The 13375-nt window shown below is 44.3% G+C and overlaps 1 protein-coding gene across 4 annotated transcripts in view; it reads right to left on the bottom strand.

Annotated features, from left to right (window-relative positions):
- Positions 1-13375, bottom strand: part of LOC310848585 (glycerol-3-phosphate dehydrogenase 1-like protein) — a 29855-nt gene that overhangs the window by 1064 nt on the left and 15416 nt on the right. The window contains exons 3-9 of one of the 4 annotated variants that reach the window (XM_083747846.1): positions 13120-13195; positions 9240-12064; positions 5456-5633; positions 4194-4334; positions 2774-2912; positions 2021-2133; positions 603-836 (exon numbers count right to left, since the gene is read on the bottom strand). In XM_083747846.1, coding sequence (XP_083603972.1) covers positions 603-836; positions 2021-2133; positions 2774-2912; positions 4194-4334; positions 5456-5633; positions 9240-9364 — 930 coding nt within the window. In that variant the 5' untranslated portion in view covers positions 9365-12064; positions 13120-13195. The remainder of the gene's footprint in view (positions 1-602; positions 837-2020; positions 2134-2773; positions 2913-4193; positions 4335-5455; positions 5634-9239; positions 12065-13119; positions 13196-13375) is intronic. The other 3 variants (XM_083747845.1, XM_083747847.1, XM_083747848.1) reach the window with 3 other exon arrangements.

Here is a 13375-nt window from a genome sequence, read left to right as displayed (position 1 = left end):
AGTCTGCACAAAATTATTATTTCCAATCTAAGCAATACCCAAGATTTACTTATACATACTAAAAACGTATGTGTTTTAAAATTAGGACAAGCATCTCTCATTTGGTATTATTTCCAGCTAAACTCTGTGTGACACTAGAAAGCCGAAACAGCTATAATGTTGAGTAGTGGCAGATACCCACCACTGATTTGTCTAATCTTCTAAAGCCATCTAAGTTGAAGACCATCAAATCATTTTCTGGGAATGGATACCACAGTTACATGGTGTGAATAACTATGTCCCTTTCTTTGTTCTGAATCTCCCACCATTCTTTTTTACTGGATGGTGCCTGGTTATATTATGAAAGGAGGAAAGAGAAGAGCTTTCTATCTACTTTCTCCACATTATGCCCATTTTAGAAAGTTTAACATCACACAAAGTCAGTTATTAGCAAGGGGCCTTGGTCACTACCACTGGTCTTATCCACAAACAAATGCATACTGTAATATAGTAGTTATATATGCCCCCTGTCCTCATAAGTAAATGCAGAATACTATTGGGAAAGGGCTGATAAGACAAAAGTGTACCCATTACAACAATTAATCTTGGGGGGAAATACTTACTTTTCCACTACGTGCAAAAGCTTCAGCCACCTTCCTGTTGCGTCCCCCGTAGCATGTGGTAATCAGATCAGCAACACCACAACTTTCCAGAAATGTATTTATTACTACGGGGCCTTTGCAAAAGAGTTTAGCAAAGGCAATCATTTCCATTAGGCCCAGACGAATCACAGCTGCCTTGGTATTGTCACCTTGGCCCAACCCATCACAAAAACCAGCCCCTACTGCAACGATATTCTAAATCCAGTTGGAACAGAGGGAGAAAAGGAGAGTGAAGAAAAAAAATCACATGAGACAAAGGCATCGCGTTTAATGACTTCAGAAAGCATGAATGCTTAGCAAAAGGTGCCATTCACAAATGCATTCCAACAGCTGCATTTCTCTATTCAGTTGCTCCTAAATGCCCCCAAGAGCAAAACTGCATGCAGTTCAGTGGTCTATTCAGATATATTCAGCAAGTGGTGTCTGCAAGTCTGGTCACTATAAGAAGTGCTGCTGCAGTTGAAGAATATGCTGCTAAAATATGTCTTGGTAGTGACAAGCCACACTTCTTATTTATCTCCACAGGATCAAAGCAGCTGGTGAGACATTTCCATAGGATCAAAGCAGCTAATGAGATGTATCCTTGTACTGAATGTTTTTAAGTGAGATAGTGATATGAGGGAGGAATCATAGCTCTGTAGCACATGGTTTTTAGGCGGAAGATCCCAAATTCCCTTGCATCTCTAAAAGCATCAGGTAGAGAATGATATTAAAGGGCCTCTACTAATGACAGCAGTAGACAGCACAGAGCTGATCTACAAATAGTCTGACCTAGAAGAAAACTTTGGATGTATTATAGAGTAATGCCTATGGTGTTGTGTGGACGCTGGTTTTTCTTCCTCTATCAGAAATCTGAAAAGAAGTATTTCACAACTTCTCATAGTGGACAAAAGTATGTGTATGTTGTCCCACCTTCAACAAATCTCTAAAAAGTACTTTATCATATGTCCTACAAACTCCAGTGCAGACGTTGCCTAGAAAGTCATCTAAAAAGTGCCCAACATAAAACTAACAGATCTCGCTTTAAAAAACAGGTCATTGGACATATTTCCCCACTGCCTACATCAAAGCCAAGAAAATTCACTTGAGAATAGTATGTCCAAAGGATTACATTTTTTCTGAGGTGACAAGTCACATATATTTGCTTCCTAATTGGTGGCAGCGATTTAACAACCAGCTATTGTCCAACCTATATCAAGGCCATTTTTAATTAGTATAGCAAGTGGGATGTAAGTGCAGTTCTCCCATTTTACAGATTTGTAAAGCTAGTGAACAAATGAATGAGAAAATCTGTGAAAATTTTTTTGAAAGCTTAGCTGGTCACACAGCTTGCAAAAAACTTTAATTGGCCTCACAATATTTGATTTGGAATGACTCACTTTTAAGGCTCCACAGAGCTCCACGGTGTCACAGTCATCTACCACAGTAATTCTGAAATTTGGGGTTTGCAACAACTCTTTATAGATCTTCCCACTTTCAGGATTTTTGCAACCTATGAAAAGAAGCACGGTAAATCAGGACTGAGGTGATGGCCAAGTAACAGCACATCATATGACTTTAACTTAAATGGAAGCATCTCTTCTAATCTCAGCTATGCTTGTGACTCACCATTAGACTCACCATACCCAAACCCAGTAAGCTTTCTATAGGGAGAGATGCTCAATAATGATTTGTAAATATGCTTTCAGTGCTGTGTTATCGAAAACACAAGAATGCCTGTATTCAAATGCTACAAACATTCCCATTTGCAAAAGGATGGGCAATAATAATAAAAACCACCTAGGTCAGCTGTGAGTGTCAGTGAGATGTAGAGGATAAGAGTGTTGGACTAGGGAGACGCAAATTCAAATTCCCACTCATCCATGAATCTCATTGGGTGACCTTTGACCAGCTGCTACCTTTCATTCTTACAGGGTTGTGCAGAACACTGCAACAACAAACAAAAAAGTTGGCAAGGGGTTTTTTGGGGTGGGGTGGGGTGGGGGGAAGTCTCATCACAGCAGCTATAGATCCACAGATATATCTTCTAGATCACCACAAAGTGGAGCAGGGGAAACATTCTGGATCTATATTCTGAGTAAGTGGACTGAACTGATCCCTCGTTTAGTCATTAGTCTTGAACACAGAATTACCAATGGTGGTTTCACAGAACTTTTCATCGGCCACCTCATTTGCGATGTTGGCTCCCATGAGTACACTGACTTCTATGCCCAGCTTCTCTCGAATGATGTCCGATATGAGTTTCAGTCCTTTAGGGCCTTCGTCTATGCCCTGTTTAACAGGAAGGCAGTGAACAAAAGTAAGACTAGCCTTCCTTGCACTTCAGTAGATGAAACATAGATCTGATCCTGTTGTACTCTATGAAATTGAGCCCGTGCAGGAGTTGTTTACAACAAAGGATAATGGGAACAGACAGCACGTTGTTGGGTTGATATATATCTTGGTTATGACCCACACAGTACATTTCTCTTAAGATTGTTTGATGTGTGTTACATAACCAACTTTTTATATAATAACATAAGCTTTAGAGAATAAAATAATATATTGTGGGAAAATGACTAGTCCTTTCCAAATATGGCACTTTTGCCTTCTGTTCTGCATCTCGGGGTGTCCATAGCTCTTGAAACCAACCCAGAGGCATGGTTCATTCCAACTGCAGGCAGAGAGGAAGTGTGCTCTAGAGTTACTATTATTTATCACCCAAGGCAGGTTATAACAATTAAAACACAATGTTAGAAACAATTTTGTCTTCACCCCATAGGAGCCAACTCCTAGGGACAATGGGGGCTTCAGCCTTCCCAATAAAATATTTGAGGGGGCTCCCCCCCCCAAAAAAAAATTGATGGGCATTCCCATTCAAATAGTGTGTGTACTGTGTCATGTTGTAATGATCTCAGGCAGGTAAGCATGCCCCGATAAGAAGTAATGAGACTCCAGCGATTTTATGTTACGCTTATTTACAAAAAAAACCTATACATCTAGAGCACGGCTTCTCACCTGCTCACATTGACGATAGTTGGTCAGTCTGAACCTCTGCCCCTTTCACAGCAAGAAGGATGCCAAATTCCCGCCCTTCCCCTCTTTCCCTTCCATTGTCCTCTGACCTTATCCAGTCTCCTATAACGGGGACTGAGAGGCTGGTCTTCCCCCTCCCCACTTCCACTTGACACACTCTCAGTCCTCTGCTTATCTGCTGATTGCCTAGCAACACTTCAGCTGCCTCCTAACTCTCCCGCTTCTTGAGAGCTAACAGTGTCATCTTCTGGAAGGGTGGTTGAGCTACCCCTTCTTGGCTCTGTCAGCTAGCTCTCATCTGCAGTCAGTCTCTCACTTAGCTCAATTTCTGAGTCTTACTCTTCCCCTGCGCTCAGGTGAGCCATGTTCGTGACACATGTTATTGATTATGTGGGGTGGGGCTTACCTGGGCCCCCACAATATTTTATTCAGGTTGGTGCCCCTGCTGCACCCTATATGCAGTCAAGACCCTGGAAATTTCACTGTTCCATTTTCTCCCTAACCAGTCCTACCCCTTGGTAAAGGTTCACAAACTACCTTGATTAGCGAAATTCCAATGGCTCCTTGTTTTACATGGCCAGTTAGCTGCTGACAGATTTTAGGAATGAACTGATGAGGTATAACAAATATTATAATGTCTGCACCATTTACTGTTTCTGCTGGGTCTGCTACAGCAACCTGAGACAAAAAAGAAGAAGAAAATTTAAACATTCTATTATTGAAAAACAAACAAAGGCAGCTATCCAGCAGCATTTCCCATAGCGGCAAGAGTGGATCGAGATGACATTCACATATATACACATTTTGAGCATGCAATGTGTATTTCCTGGAGTTGTGCAAGCAGGAAGGCACATCCATATATGCAACACAAGTATTTCCTGCAGCAGTCTTAATATGGCCAGCTGTCCTGAATTGAGGTCCGTACAAAATAACATTAATCTACTAACTCACATGAAAACACAATGTTCAACTGCAAATGAATATTTGGAGAGAGAGAAACCACTCTTTTACATTTATATTATATATAAGTAAACATAGATTTAAGCTTTGCATCTGAAAAACTTCTTGAAGTGTCTTAGCTCAGTTCTCTTAGCAACCTAATTCTATCAATGTTTGCTCAGAAGTAAGTCCAGTGGTGTGAGGCTTGCTTTCAAGTAAGTGTGTATAGGATTAGAGCCTCAAGCTTGGCAGCCACTTGGGGGGGGGATCAACCTCGTGCCCTGCCTTTGTTGTGCACATTCTACAATTTGGGACCCAATGGTCTGCAGGTCCTCAGAGTATTCTGGAATACTGAGTAGGTTTGAAGACAAATAATGTATCTAAGCCTAACCAATTGCAAAACTCACAAGGTTCTTGCATTGTTCTGTCAGCTGTGCCAGGATTTCTTCTCTAGTTTAGATAACGCACAACTCATATCAATGTCTGTGTGTACCTATGCTGCTCTTTAATCAATTGCATTATCCTTCTGATAGATTTTGAGTACCATTCCCTTCTCAGTCTGCTCCTGGGAAAGCTGCACAGCTGTTCTGCTATGTTTTTTTAAAGGGCAGATTTTTCTAAGCTTGAGGAATGGGGTGGGGGTGGAAGAAAGCCAAAAAGGAGAAGCATGGGAGTAGGGTGTTTAGCTCACAACGTTAAGCACGAGCCTCATAAAAAGTGAGCAACCCAAAATGCAGCTATTGTACGCTAAATTCCCAGCGTGGAAGCAGCCTTTGTTACATTGAATTGCATTCCATTATGGCCCAACTACACTACCTTTAAAACCTGAAACTACAGTTAAGGAGTTACATTGAACTTACCACGTTAGGAGGTAACTTATGCCCTGGGAGATACTTCACATTCTCATGGTCTTGGTTAATTATTTCTGTGAGTTTTCGCCCATCGATTTGCTCTTCAAATACCCACATATTTACAGTAGGGTGAAATTTGAGGGATTTCTGGGTATTTTTGCCTATGATTTTGGCAATGGCACTTCCCCTTTAAAAAAAGAAAAGCGGGGGAGGGGGAGGAAAAGAAGGCAAATCATTAAAGGCAGGGTTAATTGCATCCCCACTCACCAGAAGCGTATGGTTGCACAAGCACTATATCTTAAGAATTTGGACACAAGCAAAATTCGCATAGTAATTTGGATTTAGCAAACTTTATAAAGCTTTACCTCCTATAGTAAATTTCACAAATGGCTGCCAATGTATACAACATATGTACTGTACATATGCACTGCTTGTGCACTTTGGATGGTCACTTTGGTGGTGCTAACATAGCAGTTTGACTTCATCCCTGGAGGTGCCCTCCATTGTCTTTCGAGACAGACGGATGCGAAGACCAATACCCCACATCAAAATTCCATGTGGGGTTTTTTTAGCAAAGAAAATTGGCAGTTTAGATACCTACCCGTATTTTTCGCTCTATAACACGCACCCGACCATAACACGCACGTAATTTTTAGAGGAGGAAAATCCGTAGGCATGCCACCCGTAGGCATTTCCTCCATAACACGCACAGACATTTCCCTTTACTTTCTAGGAGGAAAAAAGTGAGTGTTATGGTGCAAAAAATATGGTATATCATATTTAGACCTTAAAGATTTTAACTGAGGAGGAAGCATGGTTTCCCCTTTAAAGAGTTGTGTGCACAGTTAGTCTAGAACTGCTTCTCCACCTAGTGCAGAATTCAGGGCAAGAAGGTCTGAGCATTATATTGATCCTGGCCCAACTGGCTACCAATCAATTTCCAGGCCCAGGTTTTGACCAATAAAACCTTATGGCTTAGGACCACAATACCCCCAAGGACCACCTCTCTCCATTTGAGCCTATCTCAACCCTGAGATCATAATCTGAGGCCCTTTCCTCATGTGAGTCCATGAAAGGTCCGGAGGGTGGCAACATGAGAACGGGCCTTTTCTGCAACAGTTCCCCGTTTGTGGAAAGTGTTCCTCTTCAACCAGGCCTCAGGCTGATTGATATCCAATGCCCTTTTAAATGTGATGTGGGATTTCTGGCTTGTTTTTGTTCTTATTTTTAGTCTGTATTTTGTGTTTTTTATATTGCAAATTGTTGTGAACCACCATGAGAGCTACAGATGAAGGGCAATATTAAACTTAACAAATAATGAAAATAAAAATGGGGAGAAATGTTGGGGAACATACTTCTGTACACAAAAGAGTACATGAACCTTACTTGAATTATCACACCATCTTGCCTAATCTCTATAACAATAATTCCTAATGCTTTTCTCCTTGTTCCATGCAAATAGAAAGGAGACCAGGACTTCTGTCCCCCAGAGGCATTGCAAGGGGGGTGCGGGGGAGTGCGGTTTGCCTCAGGTGTCATGCCTAGGGGGGTGACAAACTCCCCCGGGCGGATTGGAGTGGCAGCGCTCGCACTCCCAGTGGGTGGATTTTCACGACTGGCACGATCACTGTCGTGAAAATTCGCCCGCTGATCGTGCAAATACGCCCTGTGATCAACCTGGCACCCCCTGGCGTGTGGTGTTTGCTCCGCTCAGTGGGCCGCACTCACATCCCCAGCGGGCGGTATTACGCAATCGGTGGGCCGATTTTCATGACGACGATCGTGCCAATCGCGAAAATCTCCCCGCCAGGGATGCAAATGCCGCCTGCCATGGCGTGCCAGCCTGGGAAGCTCCCACCGCTGGAGCACCCCCTGTGAGACTTGCCGCCACTGCTGTTCCCTCAATGGCTTCCTTGGGGCAACGTCAGAGTGTCACCATTGCAGATCCAGTGAAGTTACACTGTGTTTTTCTAAGCCAGATTAATGGTATTCAAGGACATTCAAGCAAACACAACTTCCTCAGGAGAGCTATATCTGAGCACCTTGTGTTGTGACCGAACAAGTGAAAGTAAAACAGAACCTGGGAGTCCAAAAATTCTGTCAGCAAAATTGTATCCAGTGGCGTAGCGTGGGGGGTGCAGGGGGGCCGGCCGCACCGGGCGCAACATCTGGGGGTTAGGTTAGGGTTAGGGGGCGCAAATCCACGGGTTAGGGGGCGCAAATTACTTGCCTAGCCCCGGGTGCTGACAACCCACGCTACGCCACTGATTGTATCTCTAGCTGCTCCACAGAAATGTAAGCAACATACAGCTACAGCCGAGAGACCAGTTGAAAAGCTTTTCAAATTAATTGTACAAATAAAGTTGGGTTTTCAGGTGGTCTGAGTGTGTTGAGCTACCACAGACTTCACACATAAAACTCACCTCTCTGAAGTTAGAACTTAAATAAATCTTTAAAATGCTGGCAATACCTTTTTGCATATGTCTGTGTCAAGCATATCTAAGCCAAAGGTCATCTCAGCTAAGAGAAGGCTGCTATATCAGCATTGGATCTCTCTGCCTCACTGAGGCATGTCCTAGCAACTGCCTTCATTAGAAGGCAAAAAGCTTTTGATAGCTTGTACGTTTCTTTATTAATATATTTATATTCTCCTAATGACTCCACAAGATAGCTTGTAATACCTATTAAATCTGGACTGTTGAATTCAGGTTCACAAGTTATATACAACAATCTAGTAGAGCTCCTAACCCACAGGTCACCAGAAATGAGCAGACAAACTGCTCCTTAAGACTCTTCAAGCAAAACTTTTGCACATGGGTTAGTTAGTCACACTGATGAAATAAAAGTAAACATTTGCATAAGGTGGGGGATTCATTTGTGATTGTGGGTATCGAACAAGAACATTGGTTGTTCCAGAGTTCAGGCCAACTAATCTGGAACAGGAAGGTGTGGTATTGAGCTGTCCGAGAATCAGGTTCGCATATGTCATGCCTGACATCAGTTTGATGGCCACATTTCCAAAATGTTGATTTTGTTTGTCAATTTAACAGCTAATAAATAAACAGCTAATAATAACAATAAAACCAAACCAGCAGCAAATCAGAAACCATTATGGAAAATAAAGATTTCAAGGTCTGACTATGAAATCTCCAAAAACAACAACTGAGAAGCCGATGTTTAGTATGCAAGGGGTTGTTTAGATGTTTTTGAAAGTACAGTATTGCTGACCATTGAACTTTCACATCTATTTTGGTAGCTTAAAGGAATGCAACCCTGACTGCAAATCTTACAGATAAGCTTGGAGGTTAGTGTCTCTGACTCAACTCACAAACAAAAAAGCTCAAAATTTTTCCCCACCTCTGAAGGACTCTGACTTGCAGCCTATCACATGAGAGCTGCATCTGCATTTTGGGGTGCTGGTGGGATGTGAGGTGGGTTGCAAGACCAAATGTCTAACCTCTGTTAGACACAACCATTCTGCATGTGTACATGAAAGGCACAATTCTTATTTCTTGTAGGGGAGACAGACATCTTTTCTGAAGGTAGTTCCTATGTAGCCAGGATATCACCAAAAAGTTGGTATTTGAAGCTACCCATGCTATGCTGTTGTGTCCGGGGACAGCTTTCATTGTGGCTCATTTTGTGTTTGGGTGCAAATAAGAGGCCTTTTCCAGGATTGGTGCCATGTTTGAGGGAGCTTGCCAGGGGTCACCTTGCCCAGGGCTCCATCAAACCTAACAATGACCCTCTGGTGCCCCCACCCCAGTGCTGCCTTCAGCCTTTCAAAGCTTACCAAGGGACTAGTGGAGATGCTCTGGGCACCAGAGGGGTGGAGTTCCATGAGCACAGCACAGCTCCAGCTACCCAGTATACCCTTAGACCAGCAACAAAGCAGTTGTAACAGCCACCATTTTCCATATCTCCAGTGCTTCAGTGTAGGATCTGCTACTGCCAATCTCCATGCAGCTAGAGCTTCCAATCCAACAAAGGAACGGTAGCTATGCAACTGAGAGTAGGAAAATCGCAAGTAGCAGGCAAAGCACAAGGAGCAGAACATCCATATTTTATCTGTCATGGTATATTTCTGGTGCATTGTGGGTTGAGGCTTAAGGAACCTGCCTACCTTTCTGCAGGGCTTGCCTTCGTTGGTGCACTTAAGGTGCAGATTTAAGGTGTCAACTTTTCCTGTGGAAGTATCCAACAGCTTGTACCTTGAATGGGGAGTTGGTACAGTTCATCCATGCTACACTCTGTGTGATCTGTCACTGCTTTCCTCCCTTTGCTCCACCCACTCCCTTTTCGCTCCTGAAAGAGGTATGATCTCTGCCTAACTATTTGGTCAGGAATCTTGTGCTGCCCTTGGCTGTTGTGTCCCATCTCACATGATCAGTCTTTTCTTTCTTCATACAAACCATGGTGAATTTGCACCAAACTACCAACTGAGACATAATTCGAGTATGCCACAAAGAGAGAAAAGATAAGAATAAAATACACAAATCCTCCCTGTTATTTTCAAGCTCAACCTCCACCCTGCTTAACATAAATTCTGAAACTTGCCCAGGGTTTACATTATGGAGTATGCATCTCTAAGGTCAAGGAGTTCTATAGCTCACCAGAAAAGGTCGCTGAGGTGTACAGCCATAATGAAATTTGTGTAGTTGCAGGTTCTATTTATTCATTTAGTGTTGTTATTGTGGAATAAGAACAAAGCCCCTTTCATTGGTGTGGATTTCTAGGTGAGTGCCCAAACTGGATGTTAAGATAACAAAGACCTGTCTCTGAATGCCCTGTTCTTTGAAAGAATGGAAAGGTAAGCATAAATCTTTATGCAAATCTGAGCATAGTAATCTGAGAACGTACATGAAAAGGACAAGGGTGGGGAAGACAGGGAGAAATAGGTATGGCTATAATTAAGTCTCGGCCTGTCGGTCAAGGTGTGTGCAACATTTCTCTCTCTTCAGAGACCAGTAACTCCTGCAAATAAACTAACATTCAATTTTATAGATGGTATCAAAGTATTCCAAGCTGCGAGGACATGACTACAAAAAAATGCAGGTTTCTCTGCTGGTCTAGGAAATAAATTTTAAAAATCCAAAGTGTCCTTCTTGGTCAGTGTTAGTAAATTTTTAATTTTGATCCTATTAACTGTGCTGGTTGGTCCTAATGACTTTCACTTAGACCTACAGGAAGCCACTATGGAAAGAAAACGCTTGAGAAGAATAAACAAAAACCTCCCCTTTCTGATGCACAACCACCATCTTGCTCTGCAAGTACACATTATGAAATAGTACCCATGCTGGCTTTCAATGTAGGGCTGATATTATGAAAGCACAGGAATGATACCACATCTAAAACAAATTTGGGAAATTAATCCCAAACTGATTTCAAAGGGGGGGGGGTATAGAATATACGACACTTTCATGCCCGTTTCCCCTAGCACTTTTTCTCCCAGGGGAACTCAGCGTGTCTCTGGATATATTCCCTTTGAGGCCAATGTTCTAGTCTGATCTGCAGGTGCTATAGAAACACATGAAGCATGGTTCAGACTGGAGGTGGAACGCTGCAAAACAACAAACGATTCCCTCTCGCAAAGCTCTGGAAGGCTGTGGGGAAACCTGTGGGGCATTTTTCCCGAGTAAACTGGTACAGGTCTGTGTCGGTCAGGGATTTCTAGTCTGTCCGACTGTCTACAGAGGACAGACTGTATGTCGGTCTACAGCGTTTCTGCTTGGATTACGGAGCTGCTCTGCGCTTGTCCCTTAATTTATAGCAGAGGTGGCCAACCAGTAGCCTCCCGCTGCTGCGGAACTACAGTTCCCAGCACCCCTGAACATCGGTCCTGCAGCCTGGGACTGATGGACCGTCCAACAACCATGGGAGCGCCAGAGGCTCCTCATTCCGGTTTTTAGAAGGTACTGACATTTCAGGGGAGCATATGCAGCCGCATAGAACAGATGCGCCCTCAGCACCAGCATGTCTGCTCAGCAGGAAGCCCTATTGGATTCAGTGGGGCTTACTCCCTGGTAAATGGGATGGGATTGCAGCCTAAGCAACCTCGTCTGCTGGTTTCCTCTGGACTCTCGTAGGGAAGGATCGGGGCAATCCAAAGGCGATTAAATTTTCTAAGGTAAAGCGGAGGCGGGGGGACCTGGCATTTTTGCGCAGGTGTCCAAGTTAAGACAGATATGGACCGGGCTATGAATGCAGAGCGAGAGAGGAAAGGTCCGGAGCGGGATGGCTGTCTCTCTCCGCGCTCCCTCGCCCCCTCTCTGGATAGCCTGTCGGCCACCCTCGGCTTTTGTTGCAAGGGCGCACATGCACCCAGCTCGTGGGTGGGTGGGTAGGGGGCTCTTCGTCCTCTGCCCCCCTGCGATTCCCCCTCGGCTCCGTCCGAGTCGTACTCACCAGTTCCCGGAACCGATAATGCAGACTCTGAGCGCAGACATGGTGTCTGGGCTCCCCACGTCGTCTCTGGGTCCCTTCGCGCCCGGCGGCGTCAAGTTCGGCGCTCGTCCGCTTTAAGTATCCCGGAGGCTGGGAAGGACGCTTGACACACCCCGGCCTGCATGCGCCGCCTTGTCTGCCGGGATCCAGCCCGCGGTGGAAGGAGGTCAGCCCCTAAAGACCAGTCAGAGAAGATCGGGGTCAGGGAGCCCAGCCGGCTGGCGTTGGAAGGGAGAAGTAGCTCTCTTCCTGCTGGGTCAGCCATTGGGGCAAACGAGCCCGGCCCCACCAACCTCAGTGGTGGCTGGTGCTCGTTGGGCAGAAGGCAGGGAGGCCAACGGTAGGGGGAGCCAGAGCCAAGGTCAGGCAGAAGCCAACCTATCCTCCTCCCTGGTGAGCTCAACAAGGATAACACTGAGACTAAGGAAGCTGACTGCCAGTGTCACCCCCTGGACTGATTGATTGGAAGAAAAAAGGCTGGCAGCTGCTGTGGAGCAGGTTGAGCTTGGTGGGGCAGTGCCCCATTTGCCCTAATGGACCAGCTCCCACAGCTTCTGCCCGACCCCCTCCCCACCTACCTGTCTTCTTTCTTATAACCAGTCCAGGTTCTGGCACGGGCTAATAGCTCCCTCTTCTTCCTCAGTGTTGCCTTCATGGCACTCAACGGGGGAAAAGACAAAACTAGAGTGTGTTGGCTCCTTTCAGCCCAGGGGCAGGCTTTGCTAATTTTTTATAATATGGCGTTCTGTGCAAGACCAAAATTTGGCATCCCCAAATGGGTCTTCTCGATTTTGCACCCCCTCGGCTCAGGGCCTGTGGGGGGGAACCGCTCACACTAGCCTAAATCCAGTGCTGTTTCTGCATTACCACTCCTAATAGGCACCAGCTAATGCAGAACATTTTCCTTCTTTGGGCTGTGTTCTTGTACCATTTCTGAGCAAACAATGTCTGGAAGGACCCACATGTAGTAAATATGAATTAATAGGCTTTTAAATTTGAATTCAACTTAAACATTCTGAGAAAACTGTCACATTTTATGATGAAAGGAAATATAAATTTTAAGACCAATATCTTCAGTATTAGCATATTCCCTAATCACTATCTGGACCACAAAACAAACATCTGTTTTATGGCTACTGAACTTTAATTCATTGATTAATTAAGAATGAGTGGATGTGGTGCTAATGAGTGGATGTGGTGATGATATACAGAGTGCACAATGCCTGTACTTGCTCTGAGAGCCTTCTTGACTAAGGCTGGAGTATAGATGCCATAAAGTAATCTCTGGGTCTGTTAGTTCAGGGTCTATTATTACAAAACAGAAAGAATAGGTCACACTGGAGAAGCAGAAAACTGATCCCATCCACCTATGAGCAAGCACCATTGAACATGTGCTTTAAATATATGGTGCACACACAAGCCATATATTAACTCAAGCCAGGCTTCTGCTAGGATTTACAATGCCAATAGTGTTTCATGTGGCAT

The sequence above is a fragment of the Podarcis gaigeae genome (genome assembly GCF_964106915.1).
Source record: "Podarcis gaigeae genome assembly, chromosome: 1".
Classification (NCBI taxonomy): Eukaryota; Metazoa; Chordata; class Lepidosauria; order Squamata; family Lacertidae; genus Podarcis; species Podarcis gaigeae.
The sequence above is the reverse complement of the archived record's forward strand: the minus strand, read 5'-3'. Positions and strand labels throughout refer to the sequence as shown.